Source organism: Perognathus longimembris, chromosome 1 (genome assembly GCF_023159225.1).
Source record: "Perognathus longimembris pacificus isolate PPM17 chromosome 1, ASM2315922v1, whole genome shotgun sequence".
NCBI lineage: Eukaryota > Metazoa > Chordata > Mammalia > Rodentia > Heteromyidae > Perognathus > Perognathus longimembris.
This window is the reverse complement of record NC_063161.1, coordinates 103372965-103395917: the sequence shown is the minus strand read 5'-3', so window position 1 is coordinate 103395917 and position 22953 is coordinate 103372965. Positions and strand designations below refer to the sequence as shown.

The 22953-nt window shown below is 44.4% G+C and overlaps 1 protein-coding gene across 1 annotated transcript in view; it reads right to left on the bottom strand.

Moving 5' to 3' along the window:
* The window catches only part of LOC125352469 (ral guanine nucleotide dissociation stimulator-like), a 51309-nt gene that overhangs the window by 20362 nt on the left and 7994 nt on the right, over positions 1 to 22953 (bottom strand). Inside the window, 3 exon segments of the mRNA XM_048347577.1 lie at positions 17855 to 17867; positions 19497 to 19639; positions 20833 to 21055. Coding sequence (XP_048203534.1) covers positions 17855 to 17867; positions 19497 to 19639; positions 20833 to 21055 — 379 coding nt within the window.

The following is a 22953-nucleotide window of genomic DNA, read 5'->3' as shown; positions in this document are numbered from 1 at the left end:
TACAGGAAGTGAACTACACAGAAAGAGGAGAGTGGAGACTCAGACTCCTTCTTGATCACAAAGTCTTCATTTTCCTCACCCGAGGAAGCAAAAGGAGATTGGAAAATCTTCTCTGCTCTCCCAGACCCCTGTTCATGTGCCCTTTCTAAACTGACTGTGCATTTGCAGTGGGGATTTTCCAGGGCACACTCCGGCAGACACCTATGCCATGTGAATAATAGGCCTTGCAATTTGCTGCCACTTTACAAGGAAGCTGCTAGAGATGTGTGGTAGATGCTCAGTGAGTTTGGCATTCCTTATTTTGGGGGGGATACCAGAGATATAACTGAGGGTCTTGGATATGTCCCTTGGCATTTTTGCTCTTGATTATCCCTCAATCACTTGATCCCCAGCCCAACTTCCCATTTTATAGTTACTTGGAGATGAGACTCATTTGTCTGCCCAAGCTACCTTCAAACAGCAATCTTCTGACCTCAGCCTTACGAGTAGCTAGGATGACAAGCACTAGTTCCCAGAAGCTCACATTGTTAAAGAAACTTATCTGTCTATAGGTCTAACTATGTGGGAGCCCTCTAAGGTATTTTTCTGACCAACAGCAGCACTTATTCTAGGGAATAACAGAGATCCACACAATCTCTCCAGATCTACATTCTGGTTCTGCATGTTTTGACCTAAGCTAAATGGTTACTTTGTCCATTTGGCCCCGAAGGTAGCCCTAAAATACTCCACTGTAGAGCAGGCCTCTCCCCTGGACAGTGAAGCAAACAAAGCTGTGATGAGTTCCTGGCTTTATGAGGACAGGTGAGAACAGTTTGGAGAAAGGTAGACACATTCCATTCAGTCTGTGGAATATTCTGGCTGATGCTAAGTCCCAACAGGTAGCACAAGTCCCCAGAGCTTGACCTCATCGGCTCCCCTGGACCACCCTGTCTTCCACTACAACAGCCCAATACCAAGGGCCTTCTAATACTCAACATGCCCTCATCTCTGTAGGTGGAAACAGACCCTTTTCTTCCATTCACCAGAGGAGAAAGTAAAGAAAAATTTCAAAAACACCTTCATGATAAAACAAATTCTCATTTGTTTCACTCTTACCCTTCTGGCTTCTGCTGCCACATCCCCATGCCTTGAATAGCAGGTCTCTACTTCTGGAGTAGTTCTCAAAAATTAACTCAGACATCTTCTGGCATTCTTGGAAGCTGATTCTACAAAAGGTAGAAGAGAAAGTGAGAGGAAGTGCCTGGAAAAGAGAGGGAATAATAATTTCATTGAGATCTAAGAGCTCATGGGGCTGACACCTGTTCTTCCTCCTGGCACAATGGGGTGCATAGCAATTCCAGTAGTCAGCTCTGGTTTGATATCAAATGGACAAACATCTGAGGCTACCAGAGAAAACATAAAAACCTCTTGAGTGTTTCTGTTCAATTTCAGGTAGACAGGAAACTGAGCCCTGTCAAAAATAGGCTACACAGGGCAGCTACAATGAGTCTCCACAAGGCAGTCTCTGCCCTGGAATTGAGGCCAGTGTCTTTGTAAAAGTGGTATCAGCCTATCTGTGTCCACAGCTCCCATTGGAGACAGGGACCCACCTGCAAACATCTTCCCATGTTCCCTCCATGCACTACATGGTGGTGCTCTGCAGTGAAGAGATAATGGCAAAGAGGGAAGAAAATTCCGCAGGAATCACCACTTCTGGAAAGGAAAACTGTGTGAGATTTGGCTGGCTGGTGCTGCTGCCAACTCCTGCCTAAGTACTAGCACTGAGCATCACTTGATGACAGAGATGCTATGGAGTAGACAGGCTTCATAAGAACTAACCCGGCAGGTGTTAAGCTCACTCCAAGTTCTGAGTGGGCACCCACCCAATATCTTGTGAATGACCAGGAAACATGGACTTAGAAAGGGATGTCTGGCTCCACACAGAGATCTGACCACAGTCCAAAGCCACAGATCCACTTCTACCTTTTTGGTGATTAATTGGAGGTAAGAGTCTCACCCAGTTTCCTAACTGGGCTGCCTTTGAACCATGATCCTCCGATCATAAGTAGCTAAGTTTACAGGCGTGAGACACTGGTGCCAGGTGATGGTAGTGTTCTTGTAGCTTCTCTGAGGCTTAAAATTTCCCCGCAGTGATTCAGAATGATCTACCAACACACAATTATGTAAAGTCTAAACACTCTCAAGAAATAAAAAGTGGAGATATTTGCCACCATTATAATAACTTGTCCCTTTGGGAGGATGACAATGAGACCAGTGATAATGAGCAGAAGGAATTTTGACTCTGTAGGCCATGTTTATTCCTTTAAAAACCAAAAATTGGTAAGAAAATTATATGACAACAGAAAACACTTATTCATTTAAGGAAATCACTTTTCGTCTGTCCCTGCTGTTCTAGGCTAGTTCTTTGAATAGTGGTGATCCAAGGTGGACTCTTCCTCACAATGGACTCAGATGCTACTTTTTGGGCACACGCCTCTTCTGCACCATTCTAGCTTAGACTTTAAAAGACCATTCCTATATGGTCTGAAATTTAGGCTGAAAATTTCATGGAGCATAGCGTATTTCTGGTCAATTCTTAACAGGGTACATGCTGGAGTGACATTTGCAATTTAGTACTAATTTTATTCTCTCATTTGAAGACAAAAGCCTAATCTACTGTCCAGATGGGAGTCTACAGAAATGATATGTGGCAACTTGGACCAGAAAAAGGACAGAAGGATGGTAAAAAAATGTGAATAAGGTCTGCAGAATAGCCACAGGATCTGAGGAGGCCTGATCCAGTGAGAATGGGGTCCAGATCACTGAGTGTTCCTTTCTCTTCTCTCTTTTAAGTTTTATTTGTCAAAACTTCAAACACAGGAGAGGTGGGATGTCAACTAAGTAGATTATACATTATATCCTAGAGAAGTTTCTGGTAAAATACTAGAAGTCATGACAATGTTGTGCTAAAGCAATGTGTAATTATGCTTAAATATGTTTTATACTCAGGCATGTCTTATAATCTCAATTTTTATCTCTCTACCCTTCCTTTTATTTAGTCATTGTTGTTGGTGGAGTCAGCTGACCAGTTGGTTGTTAACTGGGAGTTTACAGTCTGATAACATCACTCGAGGCTCATGAGAATCATTGGCTTCTGGATTTAGTATTAGTTTAAAAAGTATGCAACTCAGAGGCCAGTGCAGTTGGCTCTCTCTGGTATTCATAACTACTCAGGATGCTGAGATCTCAGGAGCTAGGTTAAAGCCAGCACAGGCAGGTAAGTCTGAGAGAATCTTATCTCCAACTAACCAGCAAAAAACCTGTAAGTGGGGCTGGGGATATGGCCTAGTGGCAAGAGTGCCTGCCTCACATACATGAGGCCCTGGGTTCGATTCCCCAGCACCACATATACAGAAAATGGCCAGAAGTGGCACTGTGGCTCAAGTGGCAGAGTGCTAGCCTTGAGCAAAAAGAAGCCAGGGACAGTGCTCAGGCCCTGAGTCCAAGCCCCAGGACTGGCCAAAAAAAAACAACAACAAAGAACAACAACAACAACAAAAAACCTGCAAGTGGTAGTATAGCTAAAGTAGTAGAGCACCATCCTTGAGCAAAAATACCAAGAGAGTTAGCAGCCCTGAGTTCAATGTCCACATTCATGTATACTCCTCCCCTCCCCCCAACACAACTCACTCAAATGTAGTCATGATGTTGCACCCAAAAAGAGAGCATTCTGGTTTTTAATATCCTCAGGACTGATTTTATTTGTTTATTAATATTCATAGTCTCTGCTTTTGGCCAGATGAGTTCACACATACACACCTTCTAGCTTTCACAGGATGGAGGAACACAAAAGCTGTGCCCCTTTCTGGTGATGGGCAAATGATGCTCTCCCCCAGTGCTAAACATTACACAGCCAAAAGCAAAGTTCCCATCTCCTACCATTTCAAATGGACATTTCTTGCTTGCTAGGGTTTTAAATGTGTAACGCAAATGTTGACCAGTCTGCACATCTGTGTACTGTCTCTGTCTTAGTGCCTTACCATGTTTTCTCAATTATTTATCAACTCAGAAGCATATAAGCAACTGGACCTTCTTCACTCATAGGAGCTGTTAGCCAGAAGGCTCCTGGGAAGAGGGGCAGAGTAAATTTTGTTTTAAAAAAGAGAGAATGAATATCATTTTCAGCAGAATCAATGTCATTTGCAGCACTGGATTTTAACCAGTAAGTATTTTGTGAGTACCCTGGTTGAAATATTTAGAGCATCTCTTTCTAATTATCTTCAAGTTGGTTTCTATAGGGTGTGTGTGTGTGTGTGTGTGTGTGTGTGTGTGTGTGTGTGTGTCATGGCACTTGAACTCAGAGTGCTGTTCCTGAGCATTTGTGCTCAAGGCCAGTACTCTATCACTTGAGCCATAGCTCTGCTTTATTGTTTTTTTGGTGCTTAACTAGAGATAAGTGTCTCATGGCATTTCCTACCTGTTCTGGATTTGAACTTTGACCCTCAACCTCCTCAACAGTCAAGATTACAGGCCTGAGCCACTAGTACCCAGAGGTGTTTAACCTATTTCTAAAGTGGTTCAGTTCTTAAATATACTGTCCTTTGCTTCCAATTCATATAACCAACATACTGTCTTAATTAGAAAGCCCCCCAAGTTACATACTACATGGTAACTCCCTCAACCCATGTATTTCATGGGACCTAATTTCCACTCCCTAATCAAAACCAGTCAATTCTTAGAACTAAACCCAAGGCCGAACATATGAAACTGTAACCTCTCTGTACAACACTTTGACAATAAATAGAAAAAAAAAAAGAAGTTTGTTTGGGGGTCTACATCTTGGATTTCAAAACTTGGAGATACAAGTTTCTTTAAAGAATCTGGTCATATGGAGACAGAGTTCAAAATCTTCAAATCCTCTTCAAGGACCTCTTGGTTACCTAGAGAATGGAGGCCCTACCTTCTCACAGTTTGCTATCTGTTTCCAATTCAAGGCCCTCTGGTGTATGGGAGCAGAATTCTAGCAGCCTGCCCAGGCCAATATAGCAGCTAGATGTGTCCAGGTGGGGCCCAGCAGGTTTCTCCATTTTCTCATCATACAACATATGGAGGCCTCAGTGAGGTCCAGGCCAAGGAGGGCATCTGGGTTCCTTGAGGATACTGGTAAATGGCCTCAGCAAGGAGGCTGCCAAGGGACAGAAATCCCCACAGAGAAGGCACCCCAAGACATCCCGGGACCCCATAGTCTTTCTACTACTCTGACAAGCCAGCTTATGTATGCCAGACATGTCATCCAAACCCCTTTTTGGAGTTACTCAGAAATCTTCCTTTCTCTGTCTTGTTTTCTGTTTGTATGTTTTTCTGGGATCTGAGGATTGGCCCATCTGGAAACTGAAGAGGTAAGGAAAGAAGATGTGTTCGAGGCCTGCCCTTCTTCCTACCACATTGATGAGGTGAGGAGGTTCTGGTGTGCTGAGTGGGAGTGGCTCATTTGGCAGACTGATACTGTAGAGGGTTCTGCAGAGTCTGTGTTGGGAGATCAGTGGATCAAGGCCTGCGCAAAATGTTCTTATACAGGGGTTGGGGATATGGCCTAGTGGCAAGAGAGCTTGCCTCGTATTCATGAGGCCCTGGGTTCAATTCCCCAGCACCACATATATAGAAAATGGCCAGAAGTGGCGCTGTGACTCAAGTGGCAGAGTGCTAGCCTTGAGCAAATAGAAGCCAGGGACAGTGCTCAGGCCCTGAGTCCAAGCCCCAGGACTGGCCAAAAAAAAAAAAAAAAAACCACACACACACACACACACACACACACACACACACACACACACACAATGTTCTTATACAGTAGAGAGTTCTGGATATGGTTGTGTTGGCAGGCCCACTCATGGTGGGAGAGGCCCCAGTTCAGTCAGCTTTCTATGTGTCTTGGTCTTGACTCTCTTGTTTTGTTTGGTGTTGTGTCTCTATGTGGAAAATCAGAGCCTGTTATGTGCTATGCCCCTTCTGTGAGGAGGCATTTGTGAGTGTACAGGCATCTGGGGGCCTGGTTCAAATATTGTATGGTGAGAAAAGAGAAGCCACATTGTAAGGGATCAAATCTTGGGAATCTATTAAAAGGCGGGCAACTGCATGGTGGACTCTTGTCTCAAAGACCAACAGCCAGCAAATGTACTTAACACTGTGTAGCAAACACAATAATTATGTAGATGAGCTGAGGTATTTATTTGTTCAAGGAGCTGAGGTATTTATTTGCTCAAGCACTGTTATTCCATTACCATCTAGTAGATGCTGCACTTCACCCACCTAATACAATCATAGCCCAATTTCATCCTATCTGTCTGTCCCAGGACTGCTCACCTGCTAAGTCACTTGGTCTGGTCAGCTGGGGAATGGCCTTGGGCTGCTCCAGAAGCTCCGGTCCTCATGCACTTCCTTGAAGTCATCCTGGTGTGAGCAGTTCATTTTCATATCTTAATCCCCCATGTGGTCATGGTGCTTCTTGGTGTAAGGAGTCCTGGGTTTGTTTACTATATGCTAGCTATACTCCTAACACAGTTAGGAAACTGAGCCATGAAGACCAGAAAGGAAAGAAAGAACAAAAACAATACCAACAAACCAATTCAGCTACAATGGAGAGTTGAAGTGGGATGCCATGGTGACAATAAAAGAGACAGGAGACAGAACACCAACATGGAGACACATGGCACAGTGTAATGGTGCCTGAGTTGTTTGAGGCCATGGTGACCAAAAAAGAGACAGGAGACAGAACACCAACATGGAGACACATGGCACGGTGTAATGGTGCCTGAGTTGTTTGAGGCCATGGTGACCAAAAAAGAGACAGGAGACAGAACACCAACATGGAGACACATGGCACGGTGTAATGGTGCCTGAGTTGGTTCAGGCCTAAATGGGTCAGGTCAGGGGGCAGGTTCACAGGAAACTCCCAGTCCCGGGCACTGGACTGACAGGTTTAGTAACCTATCAGCCAAGTGCCTGCCCCTTCCTCCAGGGATTCAGGCATGCCCATTACCTGGGAGGCTGGGACTTTACCTTCCCTCATCATGAAGACAAGATGCCAGACCCTACCATTTCACCATTTGGCCAAGATGTGCCAGTCAGACCAGAGCTCCTCACTTCACAAACTAGCTAATCTTAGCAAGTTAAAAATTGTAAAGTGCTCTTGTCTAAAATTGGCAAAAGACAGTCAGTCCACCAATAAGGCTAAGAGATTAGTTTGTGCTAATACTCCCTCCCTTCCCCCAACAGGCCAATTGGCATGTTAAAATGCCTTGCTAACACAAGCAAGCCCTGGAGAAAAGAGGTCCACCTAAAGACCTTTGTTAAAAAGTTTTATCTTAAATCTTGGTAATCTGTAAGAGTGAGACCGGCAAAAAATATCTCTTGCCACTAGAAAATGAATGGCCAATATTCATTTTTGTAATCTATAAATTTTTTTTGTATACAACTATGTGTATGTATAAACATGTTCAAGATAAAAACTCAGAATGCTGTGAAAAAATTGGGTGGGAGTGTAAACCACAAAAAAGTAAATGGGTGGGTTTAAGCTTAAACTGAAAAAAGGACATCAGGTTTGGATTACCAAATGTCTCAGAGGATTATTTTAAAAAACAGGAACTTCAGGGGAAAAAAGAGAAAAATCCCAAGAACTTTAGATAAAAGATTTTTTTCTAAGGGGCTGGGAATGTGGCTGAGCGGTAGAGTACTTGCCTAGCATGCATGAAACCCTGGGTTCACTTCCTCAGCGCCACATAAACAGAAAAGCCAGAAGTGGTGCTGAGGCTCAAATGGTAGAGTGCTATCCTTGAGCAAAAGGAAGCCAGGGACAGTGCTCAGGCCCTGAGTTCAAGCTTCATGACTGGAAAAAAAAAAAAGATTTTCTAAGGATTCTTTAACATGCAAATCAAGAAAACTTGGTATTTTAATGCTTAAGGCTGTTTTTACTGTAATCAAGTTATCTGGCTAGAAAAATAGGCATTAGAAACTTGGGATTTATTTCTTTCCACTGCTAAAATTTGGGGCTAAGCATTATAAATTCAAATGTGAAGGTTTATCACTGCCAAAGACTTTGCCTGTTCTGTCTATCTAAAACTACTATGGTTTCTCAGTTTCTCAGTCAGGAATCAAGAGGAAAGAACATAGAAAACTTAGGATGGCCTGTGGTCCTATCTCTCGGGGGTGATGGGTGATCTGGCAAAAGTGTAGTGCAGCCTGTCCACACAAGATGAGACAGGCCCGGGGGAGGGATGGGGCAGAGGTGGGGGGTACTCATGGTTAGACAGGCCCTGGGAGGGGCATGCATGGTGGAATAGGGGGCAGTTCATCAAACCCTAAGGAGTTGGATGGGTATATGCCCATTCTGTAAGATGGGTCAGGTGGACTATCTTCATTTTGTTTCTTTTTCCTTGCAGACTGACACTGGAAAGCTAATGGTAAAATGGTTATATGATGGATATTCCTAAAACTGCCCTTTGGAATATATTGAAAAATTTTAAAGCTTTAAAAGGAGGTAAAAATAAAAAGGTTTATCTGTGTGATGTAATTTGGTTTCTATGCTATTTTGCAATTGAATCTATGCTTTATGCAATTTTGGAAAAAGCTAAGATGCTCAATCTGGATTCTTGGCACAGTGCTGGTTCTTGCATAAAGAAACTCATATGAGTTCAAAGGTTTTCTAGGAATTAACTCAGACTGCAAAGAAACAAAAATGGCTTAAAAACAGGTGGCCTAGAGGCAAATAAAAGATAAACTGTAAAAGGCTTAAAAATCATCAGGAATAAGTTCCTGGATATAAAATTTGGAAGTAAAATTGTCCTAAATGTTTGTTTCAAAGTAGAAAAAGAAAAAATTAGGACTACCAAAGTGATGGTTTAATTGCTATTCCAGTTTGCCTTACAGGTCTTCGGTAATAATGGTAGGTCTTTTGTAGCGCACAGAAGGTCAGATGATTCTTACAAGTTTGTCAGATGTACCTTTGGCCCTTAATAAGTTCCAGTATGACCATGCTTAAAGGCTACTTTGAATGACCATCTTGTTGCTTCAATTGGAGTGAAATGCCTTAAGACTCACTGATCTGAGAACTGCTGTTTGGTTTGAATACACCCTGGATAGACAAAGATCCCTGTGAGATTCTCTTCTCTAATTTGCCAGCAGAGTGCTGGAAGGAGGAGGTGCTAGGGCTCAAAGTGGCAGAGTGCTAACCTTGAGCTGGAGTGCTGAAAGACAGTGCTCAGGCCCTGAGTTCATGTCCAGTGACTGACCAAGGGAAATGCCAACAAGGCATTTATTCCAGTGTGGAGAAGACACTCCCGGGGCAAAGCAACAGAGCATCTAGAGACACTTAAAAGGCACTGATCAGATGGCAGAGATGGTATCAGATCCTGGAGTCACTTGTTTGGTCCTTTCAAAAAGGTAGTAAGAGCTTGGAGGTCATAGGAAAATAGTTTGTAAGCATGCCTTTCTAATGTACACATCTGTCTACTTTGTAACTGTGCGGGAACTTGCCAATCATCTGTGATAGTGAGTAGTAAAAAGCTAGAGTTGGCAAAAAGGGGTGATAATTTAAAATCCCACCCCCCTGCATCTGATTAAAGCCCTATCTGTCAGTGATTTGGGGCTGGCACCAGCCACAAAAATTCAGGAAAGGAAGTTTGTGGACCTGAGATAATGTCCCTATTGAGAGCTGTCTAAAGGCTTACACAGGTAACTTAGGCATTTGTTAGAGTCATAAGAGATAAGGTTGACTAGGCAGCCAGAAAATGCTTTTGCAAACCAAAGTGCTAAACAGGCTACACTGAAGCCCCAAAATGTCTGTGCAGTTGTTAAAAGTTAATTGAGCAAGAAATGTACCCACTGCCTTACATATGAATCTGTAACCCCTCTGTACTACACTTTGACAATAAAGAAAAAAGTTTAATAAAAAAGTTAAATGTTGTATGTACTTCCCAGTTTGGGGTAAATATTGCTCCTAATGATATCTGATCCTGCCAACTCTTTGGGAAAAATAGGCTAATGTTTTAGGTCCCTGACTAGGCAGGAACAGTGTCCCTGAGTCAGTTTAAACAAGTTACAGAAGATAAGATCTTCATGCAACAACCCTGGCTATAAGATCAAAGGACAAAGTCCTTTCTGGAAAATGAGGCAGGAAAATAATATTAAAGGAAGAGGCGTGGAAAACAGTGGTAACTGTAATAACCGTGGGACGGAGAAATCTGGGCCCCATGCCTTGTCACTGCCTCAGACTGTAGGAGGGGGCGTGGCATTAGGCTGTGTCAGGAGTAAGGGAGGGGCAGCCTAGGAAGTCCCCCTTGCCAGCATCACAGCCATGGTGGCACTTCTAAGTGGTCTGGTGATTGGAGGGGGGAAGGGCTTCAGAAGCCCGCAATGTGGAGGAGAGAGGCAGAGAGTGAAGCAGGCGGTGCCTGCCAGTGGAGTGGAGCAGAGTGGCAAAAAGCAGACAGAAAGCAGAGCTGAGATGAGCCTGAGGCCTGTGGGGAAGCCTGGAAACTGAGGCCTGTGGCAAAGTCTGAAGCCTGAGGCCTGCAGAGGAGTCCGGAACCTGAGGCCTGCAGGGAAGTCCGGAGCCTAAGGCCGGCAGAGAAGTTTAAGGGCTGTGGGAGGCTTGAGGCTTAAAGCCCGAAGAGAGACAAGGCCTGCAGGAAGGAAGTTTGCTCCTCTGGAGGTTTGGAGGTTGAGGTGGTTGGAGATTAAGGAATGAAGGACTACCCTGGTAAAATGCCCTGGGCCACTACCCCAAAAACTGCCTTTAAAAACCAGTGGGGGGCTGGGGATATGGCCTAGTGGCAAGAGTGCTTGCCTCATATACATGAGGCCCTGGGTTCGATTCCCCAGCACCACATATACAGAAAATGGCCAGAAGTGGCGCTGTGGCTCTAGTGGCAGAGTGCTAGCCTTGAGCAAGAAGAAGCCAGGGACATTGCTCAGGCCCTGAGTCCAAGCCCCAGGACTGGCAAAAAAACAACAAACAAACAAACAAACAAAAAAAACCAGTGGGGCACCAGCCTGCAAAACCAGTGAAAGCAACCAGGAAAATGGAGATTTCACTGAAACCATGCTCCCACCTTAGGTTAGGCTTCTTTAAACTGTGTAGAAATTTGCAGGAAACCAAGCAGGAGGAGTAAGAATCCATCCAAGGGACTCTGGGAGATGCTACTATTCTAGCCCAGATCCAGCCCATCCTTTCTGACCTGGAGATTCAATTTGGATAAAGTTTAAGGATGGCCTGACAGTCATTTGGAGGGGACTCTACATTGTAATCCTGACCAACTCTATCGTAGTGAAAGTAGATGGGAATCCTGTCATGACTCCATCATATGAAACTGGTTCCTGGTGGAAGGCTGCATGTATCTGCTGGAACTAAGACTTTGGTTGTGGGACTTTCTTTCTGTAAATCTTACTCAGCCTGACGTGGAAAAGGCTGGCTATATTATTATGCTATTAGGACAGGTATAGGCCAAAAGAGCTTCTGTTGTAAACTTTGGTTAAAGTAACTTGGGCTCCTGAGAAATCAATGATTTGATTTCATGTACCTAAGAGCAATGAGGAATGAAGGGGAGAGTGGGTCTGGCCGGTGCTGTTTCGGGCAAATGGTGGATGCTAGAGTCTGGTATCTCATCTTTATGGTGGGGGAAGGTGAAGCCCCCACCTCTGAGGTAATGGGCATCCCTGGATCCCTGGTAGAAGCAGGGAGGAATTAAGATAATAGGTTACTAAATCAGTTAATCCAAGGCCTGAAACAGTGCCCTCTGGCCTTCACACTATTTAGGCCCAGACCAGGTCAGGCACCACTATACCATGCCACATGTCTCCATGTTCATGTCCTATCTCCTACCTCTTTTCTGGTCACCATGGAGCTGAATTGGCTTGTTAGTATTGTTTTTGTTCTTTCTTTCCCCTCTGACCCTCATGGCTCAGTTTCCTAACAGTGTTAAGCATATTTGCTGGCTACTGGTCTTTGAGACAGAAGTCCACCATGCAACTGCTGGCTTTTTAATAAGGACTCCAAACTTTGACCTCTCAAAATGTGGCATCTCCGTTTTCTCATCATACTACACCACGTCATCCTCTCCTTTAAGAAGAAAGGCCACAGCCACAGGCAGATTCCCTGGTGTCTTTTCTCCAATGTGGATAGCTCTGAATGGAGGCAGCTAATCCTATTGAGGTCCTGAGTCCTTCTGGGACAAGAGTAAGAGAGCTATCCAAGGGAGATTCCACTCTGCATCCAGCAAGAATGACCAAACCTCTAAAGTACAGAAGGATATAAGAAATGGCTCAAGGAATTGTTCAGAATAAGGCCTTTGAGAAAGAAACATAGGACCATGAAAGAAGATCTCCCAGAGTTAAAGAGAAAAGAAGGAAGAAGTCACAGTTACAAGTCCAAGCTGTAGGATCTGAGCATGGCCATAGTTGGATGTGAAGCCAAGGGTCATAGCAAGAAGACAGCAAGGCTCAAACTGGCCCTAGGCTCAGCTCACCTATGACTTCTTCTACTGGTACCAGAGACTTCAGGAAACAGAGCCAGAAAATCACTTGGTTCAGCTGGATCTTGTAGGGCTCGTCTAGGAAAAAACAAACAAACAAACAAAACTGAATTATGTGAGATCATTTTCAGCAAAACTGTCATAGCAACAGGAATACAAGGGATTCCAGAGAACTCCTGCAAAGTGAAACTCAAATTCCTATGGGAAAAGGAAAATACAATATCCTGAAACAACACCACTGACTTCAAACACAATTGTTTTTCACACTGTAGGGATTCTGTATACGATCAGTGTTCTTATAGCATTCATTTGCACATGAGAATGTACAGACACTCATAAGGACACCATTTATGTATGTAGACACACACACATACATTCAAGAGTACACCCTTCCTGATGCACAGACCCAAAGCAGCACTTACCTATCTATGCCAGCCACAGCCATGTCTGTTTCTCTGCATCTCTCTGAATCTGCTTATATCTCCTTCCTAAAAGCTTCCAGCACATTAACTTTGCTATATTAATATAATTAATACCTATTCAAAATATCCCAAAGAGGTACACATCCTGAAAACAGTAGTGTGTGCACATCTAGCTACATAGGTGGAAATTATATACTACACATCTCTCTTTCTTTTTTGGTAGATAGAAAAGAGGCATCCTCCTGGAAAAAGAACTATGGTCAATCCCATCTGATTCCACAGGAGCATGAGCAGTAGAACACCCAACATAGCACACTTTCAAATACATATTTGCTTAATATGCAATTTTTGTTCTGGACAGACAGGACAATAAAATAAATTTAGCTTGATTCCACCTCCAGTGCTGTTTTGTCTTTTTTAGCTTTCTCCTATGTGGAGTCTTCTTTTGACAGAGTCCAATTAGCCAGAAGCCTGCTGTCTGAGTTGCATGCAGTTTCTCTCCGAGACTGGGAAATGGCTGACTTGAGAGACTTCCCCTGGTTCTGTGTAGGGCAGCCCTTTGTTGGAGATCCAGTCTTTCCCATCACTCAGCAGGAGCTGTTTGGAGGTCCTCAGAGCTACCTTTTATGCTGAGTCTGTTCTGGAGCCTCCTTGAGGCTCAAGAATAGCTGTGTTAGCCTGAGACATTGGAGGACCACATGGCATAGTCGGTGCAGACTTCTCAGCCGGTGGACAGATTGCACATCTTGGGAGAGTTGACCTAGGCATGAGGCCAACCACCTCTTCACCTAGACAAGAGAGCTAGCCAGGTATGGGGGAGAAGGGAGGGAACTATATCCTGACTGAGTTTTTTCTGGGCCCTCAGATTTTGGTAGCAAGCTGAAGACACCACTCTAAGGTGTCTTGGTGGCCATACATACTGGCCTTATGAACATGCCCCATACAGCAGGAAGGCACGGCTCAGGTAGTGGAATGCCTGACTAGCAAGAATGAGGCCCTGGGCTGGGGATATAGCCTAGTGGCAAGAGTGCCTGCCTTGGATACACGAGGCCCTAGGTTCGATTCCCCAGCACCACATATACAGAAAACGGCCAGAAGCGGCGCTGTGGCTCAAGTGGCAGAGTGCTAGCCTTGAGCGGGAAGAAGCCAGGGACAGTGCTCAGGCCCTGAGTCCAAGGCCCAGGACTGGCAAAAAAAAAAAAAAAAAAAAAAAAAAAAAAAAAAGAATGAGGCCCTGAGTTCAAATATCAGTACATTCTTCCCCCATAAAAGAGTTGTCCTGTAATAGCTAAAGGCATTTCTACAGCCTCTCTTGCACCACTCTAATTGAGTAGCTGAAGTCTAGCATAGCAAATTCTGGAAGACATATAGGCCCTTTGCATGTTGGTGTCCTGACTTGCATGAAGATGGATTTGCAGAGAAGCAGGTGGGGACATAGAGAGTGAGACTTGATGATAAACTTCCCTTCCATCTGTGCTGCTCTGTTTTGAGATACTCAGAGAACATTCAGCATTGAAGAGAGCAAATGTACTTACTTCTACCATTGCACCCAGTGGTTCTCAAACTATGGTTCCCTAGTACAGCAGCATCAGTATCTCTGGGAAACCCTTGGACCCAATGAATTATGAGTAATTACAGTCCTAGAGGGTCCAGTTATCTGTTGTCACTGTCTTCTAGATGATTCATTGGCATGCTGATATGTAATAACCTCACAATAAACACTGAATATTCTATTGCTTTACTAAGTGTATATAGGATAATGCTGACATGAGGATGACTCTGACTGATGAAGGCAGTTTCTGAAGGCTTCCCTATACCACTCCCTTTAACAAATATTATATCATAGCCAAACAGTTTCTTTATGGGCTTGTAGTATTAATCCCTGCTAGGCAGTGGCTATGGCTTATCCTCAAAGGATTCATATACTGGAGGCTTGCTCCACAGCAATGTGGTATTAAGAGGTCATGGAATCTTTTGAGAGGTGAAACATGGTGGAAGACACTCAGGTTTGCTGGAAAACCACCCTCAGAAGGAAACAATGTTGGTCTCCTTGAGTTCAATTTGTTCCTATGAGATTGGGTGGTTTTGAAAAAGACCATCCCCCCTGGTCTCTGGCTTCCTTAGCACACCGGACTCTCTCCTTATGGCCAGCACTCCTAACATGATGCCATCTGCCATGTTGTGATATAGCCAAGGAGGCCCTCACTAGAGGGCAAACAGACAAGGACAATTCATCTGGGACATTTAGCTCTCAAAACTGAGAGGTTGGGGCTGGGAATATGGCCTAGTGGTAGAGTGGTTGCCTCATATACATCAAGCCCTGGGTTCGATTCCTCAGCACCACATATATAGAAAAAGCCAGAAGAGGCAATGTAGCTCAAGTGGTAGAGGGCTAGTCTTGAGCAAAAAGAAGCCAGGGACGGCGCTCAGGCTCTGAGCTCAAGCCTCAGGACTGGCAAAACAACAACAACAACAACAACAACAAACCCAAACCTGAGCTTTTCTCTGTGATATGCTCAGCATCAGGTATTTAAGTGCAGAATCAGCAAATGAAGCAATAAACTGGCACCAAAAGTGTTGGGTCCATTCATGGCTATATCTATACCCAAAATGCAGAAGCAGCTTTGGAATGGACAGTGGGCAGAAACTGGAAGAATTTTAAGAAGCCAATGTGAAAAACCCTGGAGTTCTGTCAGCAGAGTGTTACAAGTGGTTCTGATAAGGGCTCTCAAAATGAGGAGATCTGAATTAGAAACTGGGGAAAACATATCCTTGTAATGTAGTAAACCCATTTCTGTCCTATGTCCAATCCCTGAAGTTGTATGGAAGGCAAAATTTAAAAGTAATTGTACAGAGGATGGTGCATGCTAGATGAACAAAATCATCCCTAGCAAGCCTCAAAGCTTCATCCCCATGTAAATACTTGAAAGGGGAGAACACATAGTAGGTTGTGGTGGTGCATGACAGTAGTACCTGCACCTAGGAGACTGAGGCAGGAGGGCAACAAGTTAAAAGCCAGCCAGTGTTACATCCTCCAAACAAACAAACAAACCACTTGAACTTCTGCATGTGGAAAAAGTAAGTACCATGTGCACACACATCATCAGCTATGACTCTAATTGTATCAAAAGACAATCTTATATAGCCTAAGTGCTTGTGATTCATGCCTATAATACTAGCTAGTCAGAAGACTAAGATGTAGAGGACTGTTGTTTGAAGCCATCACCAGCAGAAAAGTCTACAAGACTCCATATCTTCAAAGTAACCTGCAACGGGCTGGGGATATGGCCTAGTGGCAAGAGAGCTTGCCTTGTATACATGAGGCCCTGGGTTCGATTCCCCAGCACCACATATACAGAAAACGGCCAGAAGTGGCGCTGTGGCTCAAGTGGCAGAGTGCTAGCCTTGAGCAAAAGGAAGCCAGGGACAGTGTTCAGGCCCTGAGTCCAAGGCCCAGGACTGGCCAAAAAGCAAAAAAACAAAACAAAGTAACCTGCAAAAAAGGTGGGCTGGAGACATGGCTTAAGTGATAGAGCACCAGCCTAACAAGTATAAGGCATTGAGTTTAAACTCTGGTACAAGCAAAAAATATCTCTCACAAAATCAGTCCAGAAAATTTACTAGTAGGTGTGTCTTATGAGATTTTCATCTAGATGGGCACTCAGTTCTATAAAAGGTATTCTCATTTACTCGCCAGGTATTAAGCATCTACTGTGTGCTAAGTGCTTTGCTAGGTGCGGATGTAACCCTACCATTCAGATTTATTTTTCAGGAGTGTTAACCAGTTTCTATTTGTCAAACACTGTCAGTGCCAGTTCACATGGGATTTTCTTTAGATGTGGGAACTACTTTCTGGGACAAGCTGCTTCCCTTTTGGGAAGGTGGCACATACCATTGAAATAGGCATTCTGGGTATGGATGGCCTTGGTGGACTGGCCATCAGCTGAGCACTGCAGGTGATGGTGCCCTGAACACCTCCAGCATCCACTTGGTGAGGCCAGGTTCAAACATCATACTGTGGCTGCTCACACTCACAGTCTCGAAGCCAGGGTACAGGTTAATGATGATCATAGAAACTGCACGCCAGAAAGGAAGTGTGTGAGACCTCGGTGGTCCAGTACTTGATTTGACCTCCTAACCCCACCCTGCATTTTCCTTCTCTGAAATGAAATGTCTTCATTTCCAGAACTTTCCAAGAATTCTCTTCTGTCCTGCTCTATGCCCCCAGATGAGGAGCTTCTGGACTGCATTTTGGAGGCTTGACAACTGGTTTTAGTCTAGAGGCAGCTGATAAGGGAGACAGGAGAGAGAAAGGTAAGTGGATTTCTTCCTTTTTTACTTGCTGCTACTTCTAGCCTCCTCCTGAGCAGCTTCTCCTCACAGCTCAACATTCTCAGTGACACCCAGGATTCGGCCTCATTCCTGGCCTGGAGAAGTGATTGCTTCCCTCCTTGTAGTGTGACACCACTGGGTGTGACACTATCTCTTCTATATTGCCCTGCCTCTACCTCATGACCATCCTTTCATCCAAGTTTCATAGGGGTGTCCTCTAGGCCCCTGAGTGACACAGATGTGAAATACTATGGTACAGGAAATTCTTTTATTTAGGCTGGATATAAAGTGATTTAGACAGTCATAAGCTTTGGTATTAAATCCCCTGCCACTCACCATGAGAGTTTTGAGAATCCTCTGGAGGTTTCTGAGTTGCTCTGGCAGCAAGTCTCAGTTTGTGGTGGGAAGCCTCTGGCATTCCCTCAGTAAGTGATAATCCTCCTCAGTAAGGACAGCACACAGCAAGATGTCCAATACCTGATTTTTCTGTGTTTCCTTTTATCTGTAGTAGTAGTACTTGTTTTCCATTGATAGGAAGGACATAGACTCTTTCATTTTCATTCACTCATTTATTCATTTCATTAATTCATTTCTCACTTTCATATCAAACCTATACAATTCAGTAAGTTTAAAAGGTGAGTTTAAAGACAATATGGAAGCCCAGTGCTGGTGGCTCATGCCTGTAACCTACCTTCTTAGAAGGCTGAGATGTGAGGATCACAGTTTGAAGAGAGCTGGAGAATGACAATCCATGAGGCTCTTAGCTCCAACTAACCAGCAAAAAGCTAGAAGTAGAGATGTGGCTCAAGTGGTACAACACCAGTATTGAGTGGAAGAAGCTAAGAGACAGCAACCAGGCCCTGAGTTGAAGGGCCTGAGGAGGAAGCCCCAGTACAGGAAGAATAAAAGTTTGTATATACGAGGTTGCAAATAATAGCTGGTTGAGAAATAATATAAATCATGAAATTGAAAACATTTTATGATTTTTGCTCACTACTTCCACCAGTATTTAAAAATGGAAGTCTTTGAGGAAGAGCCCACTATGGTGCTAGGGTCATGTGACTTTGTGAGCTGCTGTTCTCTAGTGAGGACTCATCTGACCCATGAAGTCAGATATTTCTTTTCATTCTGTAGAACCACAACGAAGCCATCAGAACCCTTAGTCAGGCACGAAGCAGAGAGAAGTGTTGCTGCCATGTGACTAGACTAAGATTCATGGGTGGTTGCGTCTCCACCAGCCTTGGGTGCCAGGCCAGTGTGTGAATTCAGAATCCTCCAATGCCACTTGTGACTCCAATGATTGCTCACACAGAAAAACAGTCATCCAGAGGAATGGGTGCAAGAGCTGCAGGGGTCACTGGTCAGTGTTATGAGCCATAGGCATTTTCTGCTAATAAGAGCTCAGCCTTTGCTTCCAGCATCTTCAGGAGAATAGCAATGCCAATAGACCAAAAGTCCAACACTATACAAACTCCTTGTTATCTGAGTGAATGACATGCATCTGGGGGTGGTGGTGGTGGAGGTGAGGTCTTACTATATAAAAGACCAAGGTCTAACCATTCCAGGTGAGGTCAAAAGATCTCAACCTCTTCCTGGGAGAGAGCAGAGTACTACCAGGTAGTGCCACCACGAGGTGATATTGCTGCTGCTTGTGGAATCAGCTGAAGGCATGGCTTCTCCAGGGATGTAGAAAACAACAGCACCTTCTGTTCCTCAGTAAGCATAGCCTACAGCCAAACTCTGAGCTTCCCAAGGCCTCATTTATGGTGTCAAGCTTTGCTACTCTGATGTGTTGCTTTCTGTTGGTGAGTCAGCTGTAAAGGTCAGAGAGTGACCATGTTCTTCCCAGGGCAAAGCTGCAGGGATTTCTGGGCTCATCCTCTTCCTCCCCCAGCTGTGCATCCTTTAGTATCTTTCTTAACATGGAGCCACAGATGCCCCACCAGGGTGTGCTTGGATCCATAAGGAAGGAGGAAAAGATATTTCAAGGCCTGTGGGCACCACGCCTGCCTCTGCACAGGCTGCAGACAAGTGTTTGATTTAATGGCCAAAGAATCGCATTCTTCCAGGATGGATAGAGTCTGCCCACTCTCTGGAGCAGCCAAGACACTTGGGCATTGAGCAGTGAAGGCTGCTCTGGGTTCTGCCTCCTTCTGCCCAGGTCTTCCCAGAAGACTCCTGGTATTGGCCAAACACATCTAGATCCAGTTTGCCTCTCCCTTTGACCAGGATGACTTACCCAGGGGGCCTACACTTAATTCCTGCTCCAAGTGGGCTGTCCTTTCTCCACTGGCTTGAAATATCACTGGTCACAGGGCAGAATTTCACACATGGGTAGGAGGTCTGCTTTTGTGTTCTCTCTTGTTCTAATGGACTCTTGGGCTATGGAGGGATACAGTTGTGAGGTACAGAACACCACCTTCTCATATGTGAAGCCGGACAGGAAGGTGAGTACAGTGTAACCAATGATTCCAACTTTTCAAAAGAAGCCAAATACTCAGTTTTCCAGGTGCCAATTCTTGATTTAAACACTGAAAACTATTTCTCTTTTCTTTATCCCTTTCCTCATTCTACACAGTACACAGCACCCTGTCAGGCCAGGCCACCTCACTCAGGCAGACACACCATATATCACTGGGCCGTGGGTTAGTTTTCTCTGTAATGGCTAATTATTAAATGAAATTATCCAGATTCAGGCATGGAATTCAGCTTAGCATGAGATGTACCAATCTCATGAAGCTCTTCTCATGGACCTTTGCGTCTACAAAAGTATACACTCATACTTTGGAATTTTTATATCTGAGGAGCACTACTTTACAAGCTAGGGAACCTCTGGGGGTTTCTTTTCCCTTCCTTTTGTAGTCCCTGTTACTTTATCATGACTTGCAAATCTCCACATGGTCTGTCTGAGACTTGAACTTTTCTCAAACATAAGGAAAGAATATGTACGAATCTTTTCCTTGAGCTCCTACTGGAAGTAAAGGCCCTCTCCTTTTGAATGACAGGATGCCAAAAATACATGCTGCATGGGTTAAATCAAGAAGAGCCTTTATCTTCCTAACCATGTTATTGGAGGAGCCAGGCTCATGCTGCCTAGGTGGGGTGAGGAAGAAATAAGGTTCAGCAGCAAAAGGCATCTCTGAGGTCCAGGTGACCTAGAAGATAGGTGGGGTACAGCACCCTACACTAGACCTGCCATGGATCTGCTAAGAGCAGATGGTGTTTTCCCTAGAGCCCTAAGGCCCAAGTCTCCCCAAGTACCCCTGAAGCTCATGATTACATACAGCAAGGCAGCATTAATGGAAGCCTACTCTAGAATCTGGATATAGAAAACAGACCCCCGGGAAGAGGAATGAGGCTATTTAATCTGAGGGGTGGAGGTTAGCTGTGACAGTGATTTCACTCAAGTGAAACAGGGACAGTTAGCCACCGCTGGACAAGAAGAAAACAGACCCAAGGTCAATAGCCACCAAGGCCATGGGATCCTGTCATCCTTAGGCCAATGACCAGCTCTTGACCAGAGGGTATAGAATCAACAGCTCTTGGAAACACAGAGGCCACCTGGAGGCTCCTACCTGTTGGTTTAACAGCCAAGAAGAGAAAGGTGAGAACCAGATGGAATTTCTGAGAAGAGCCTGGCCAGTGCCCTGAAAAAGCTCCCATGAGCAGCCCACACTTGAGAGACTCCACCAATGTTGTTTGCCTGGACCCTGAGTGGCCAAACAGCTTGAGCTTGATTCTTGTCTGGGGATTGTTTGTGGGTTGGAGTTGCTGGATGAAGGGTCCTTGGTGTATCTGCTGGAAACACAGGAACAAGAACCCATTAGTGACAGGAACTGCATGTGATGACTCTCCAGGTTCCTTCCCATAACTTTTACTCATTTTCACATGCTTTTTGTCTCCCTGTCACACTGATTTTGTTTTTCTTTAATTTTGGTTCTGGTAATGAGCTTGAATTCAGGGCCTGTGCCCAGCATCTTGTCTTTTCTACTTACAGCTAGCACTCTACAACTTGAGACTTAGCTCCACTTTCAACTTCTTCATAGTTAATTGAAAATACAAAACTCCATTTGTCTTCCCAGGCCTGCTTCGAACTTCAGCACTCCGATCTCAGCCTTCTAGGTAGCTAAAAATTACAGGCATCAGCTACTGGCCCTTCAGCTCCACTGTCATTTCTGAAAATTCTGGTAAACAGAAATCTGAAGTCATCATATGAAGTGTGTGATTCAGAAGCTCTGGGCACATTTCCAGTATTGTACAACGACCAGTTCTATCTTATTCTAACAGAAGCCCCATCCCATAGGAAGTCTTTCTTACTGTAGGAAATCCTACCCATTAAGAGCCCTTCCCCCTTTCCTCATTCCCTAGTTAACAACTGCTTGGCTTTCTGTCTATAGATTTGCCTCTATTTCCATGCATACACATTCACTATAGCATTTGTGCCATATCAGGTCAAACATGAGCATCTTCATAGTGATGGTGGGTCCTTATGTACTGTGATAATGTAAGGGGGCAGAATCTGCTATTTCTATATAAAGCAGGTTATTTCCTTGAAAACATTGTGTTAGTGCCAAATAGTTCTCTACTGTATGGATAAAAGTGGGCAGGGTCTGTTTCTGTCTAGGCCCATTTTTATCTATATGAAAGGAGAGGTCCCTTCACAAAAGGGTATGCCTGTTTCCTAGCTACATGGAGAACTAATGTCCCAGCACAAAAGAGCAGAGCCTCTTCTCAGTGGAGGGACTGTCATGATACCAGAGAGAGAAGAGAAGGGCCATCTAAACATGCAAGTCCAAACTGCAGAGGAGCCAGAAGAGGCAAGATCCTTCTTTCTTGGAACTTCAGTGAGAAGCAAGAGTCTCCCCAGCCCAAAATCATTCAAGAATTCACTCATGGATTCACCTACCCAATAATTCATTTGTTTGAAAATACAAGGGTCTCTCTCAGTGCTAAGCTCAGTCCTGAGAACCAGGAAATCTATAGTCAATCCAGATCCAGAGACATCAAATACAGCATCAATGTTCCTTGTGGGATGATGATATGAACATGCTCAGTGAACCCACCCAGGGAGTCCACTTCAAGTCTATGAGGTGGAGCATCCTTCATCCAGCCTTCACATGTCTGACATATTCCCACCACATCCTATAGAGAGATAGGTCCAGAATATCCCCATCACAACCAGCTGTGGCATGCAGCCTAAGGTCTCTTCCAGGCTAGAGCCATTCTTTCTTAGACACTACAACACTGCCCCCTTATGTACATGCATAGGAGGTGCAGAGGAATATTAGTTTTCACAATGTTGTGTGTATGCTACCCAAGCCAATAACATATACATGAAATGTTCCTCACAGTAAAAACTGAGTCCCCAGTTCCCATGAGTAACTGAGAGCATTTATATAGAAAACATTCTATTTACACTTGCTTGAGCTTTGTTGCATATAACCCAGAGGGCCTGGAATGGGCATTTTTTAACATGCCTCAAGTTTTCCAAGATAGGCTATCTAATAAACTGGTGGTTGCATATGTTTTGTTTTGTCTTCATACTTTGTAAATGTTCCACCCCTCACCTCTGCTACCCCAACATGCTGCTCTTGTGTCCAACTTCACATGTCAGACCTCTAGCTAGCACCCTTGGGATTGAGTGTTCTAGCTTTAGGAATAGGAGTAGGATCTATTCATCTCACCATGTCCCAGTG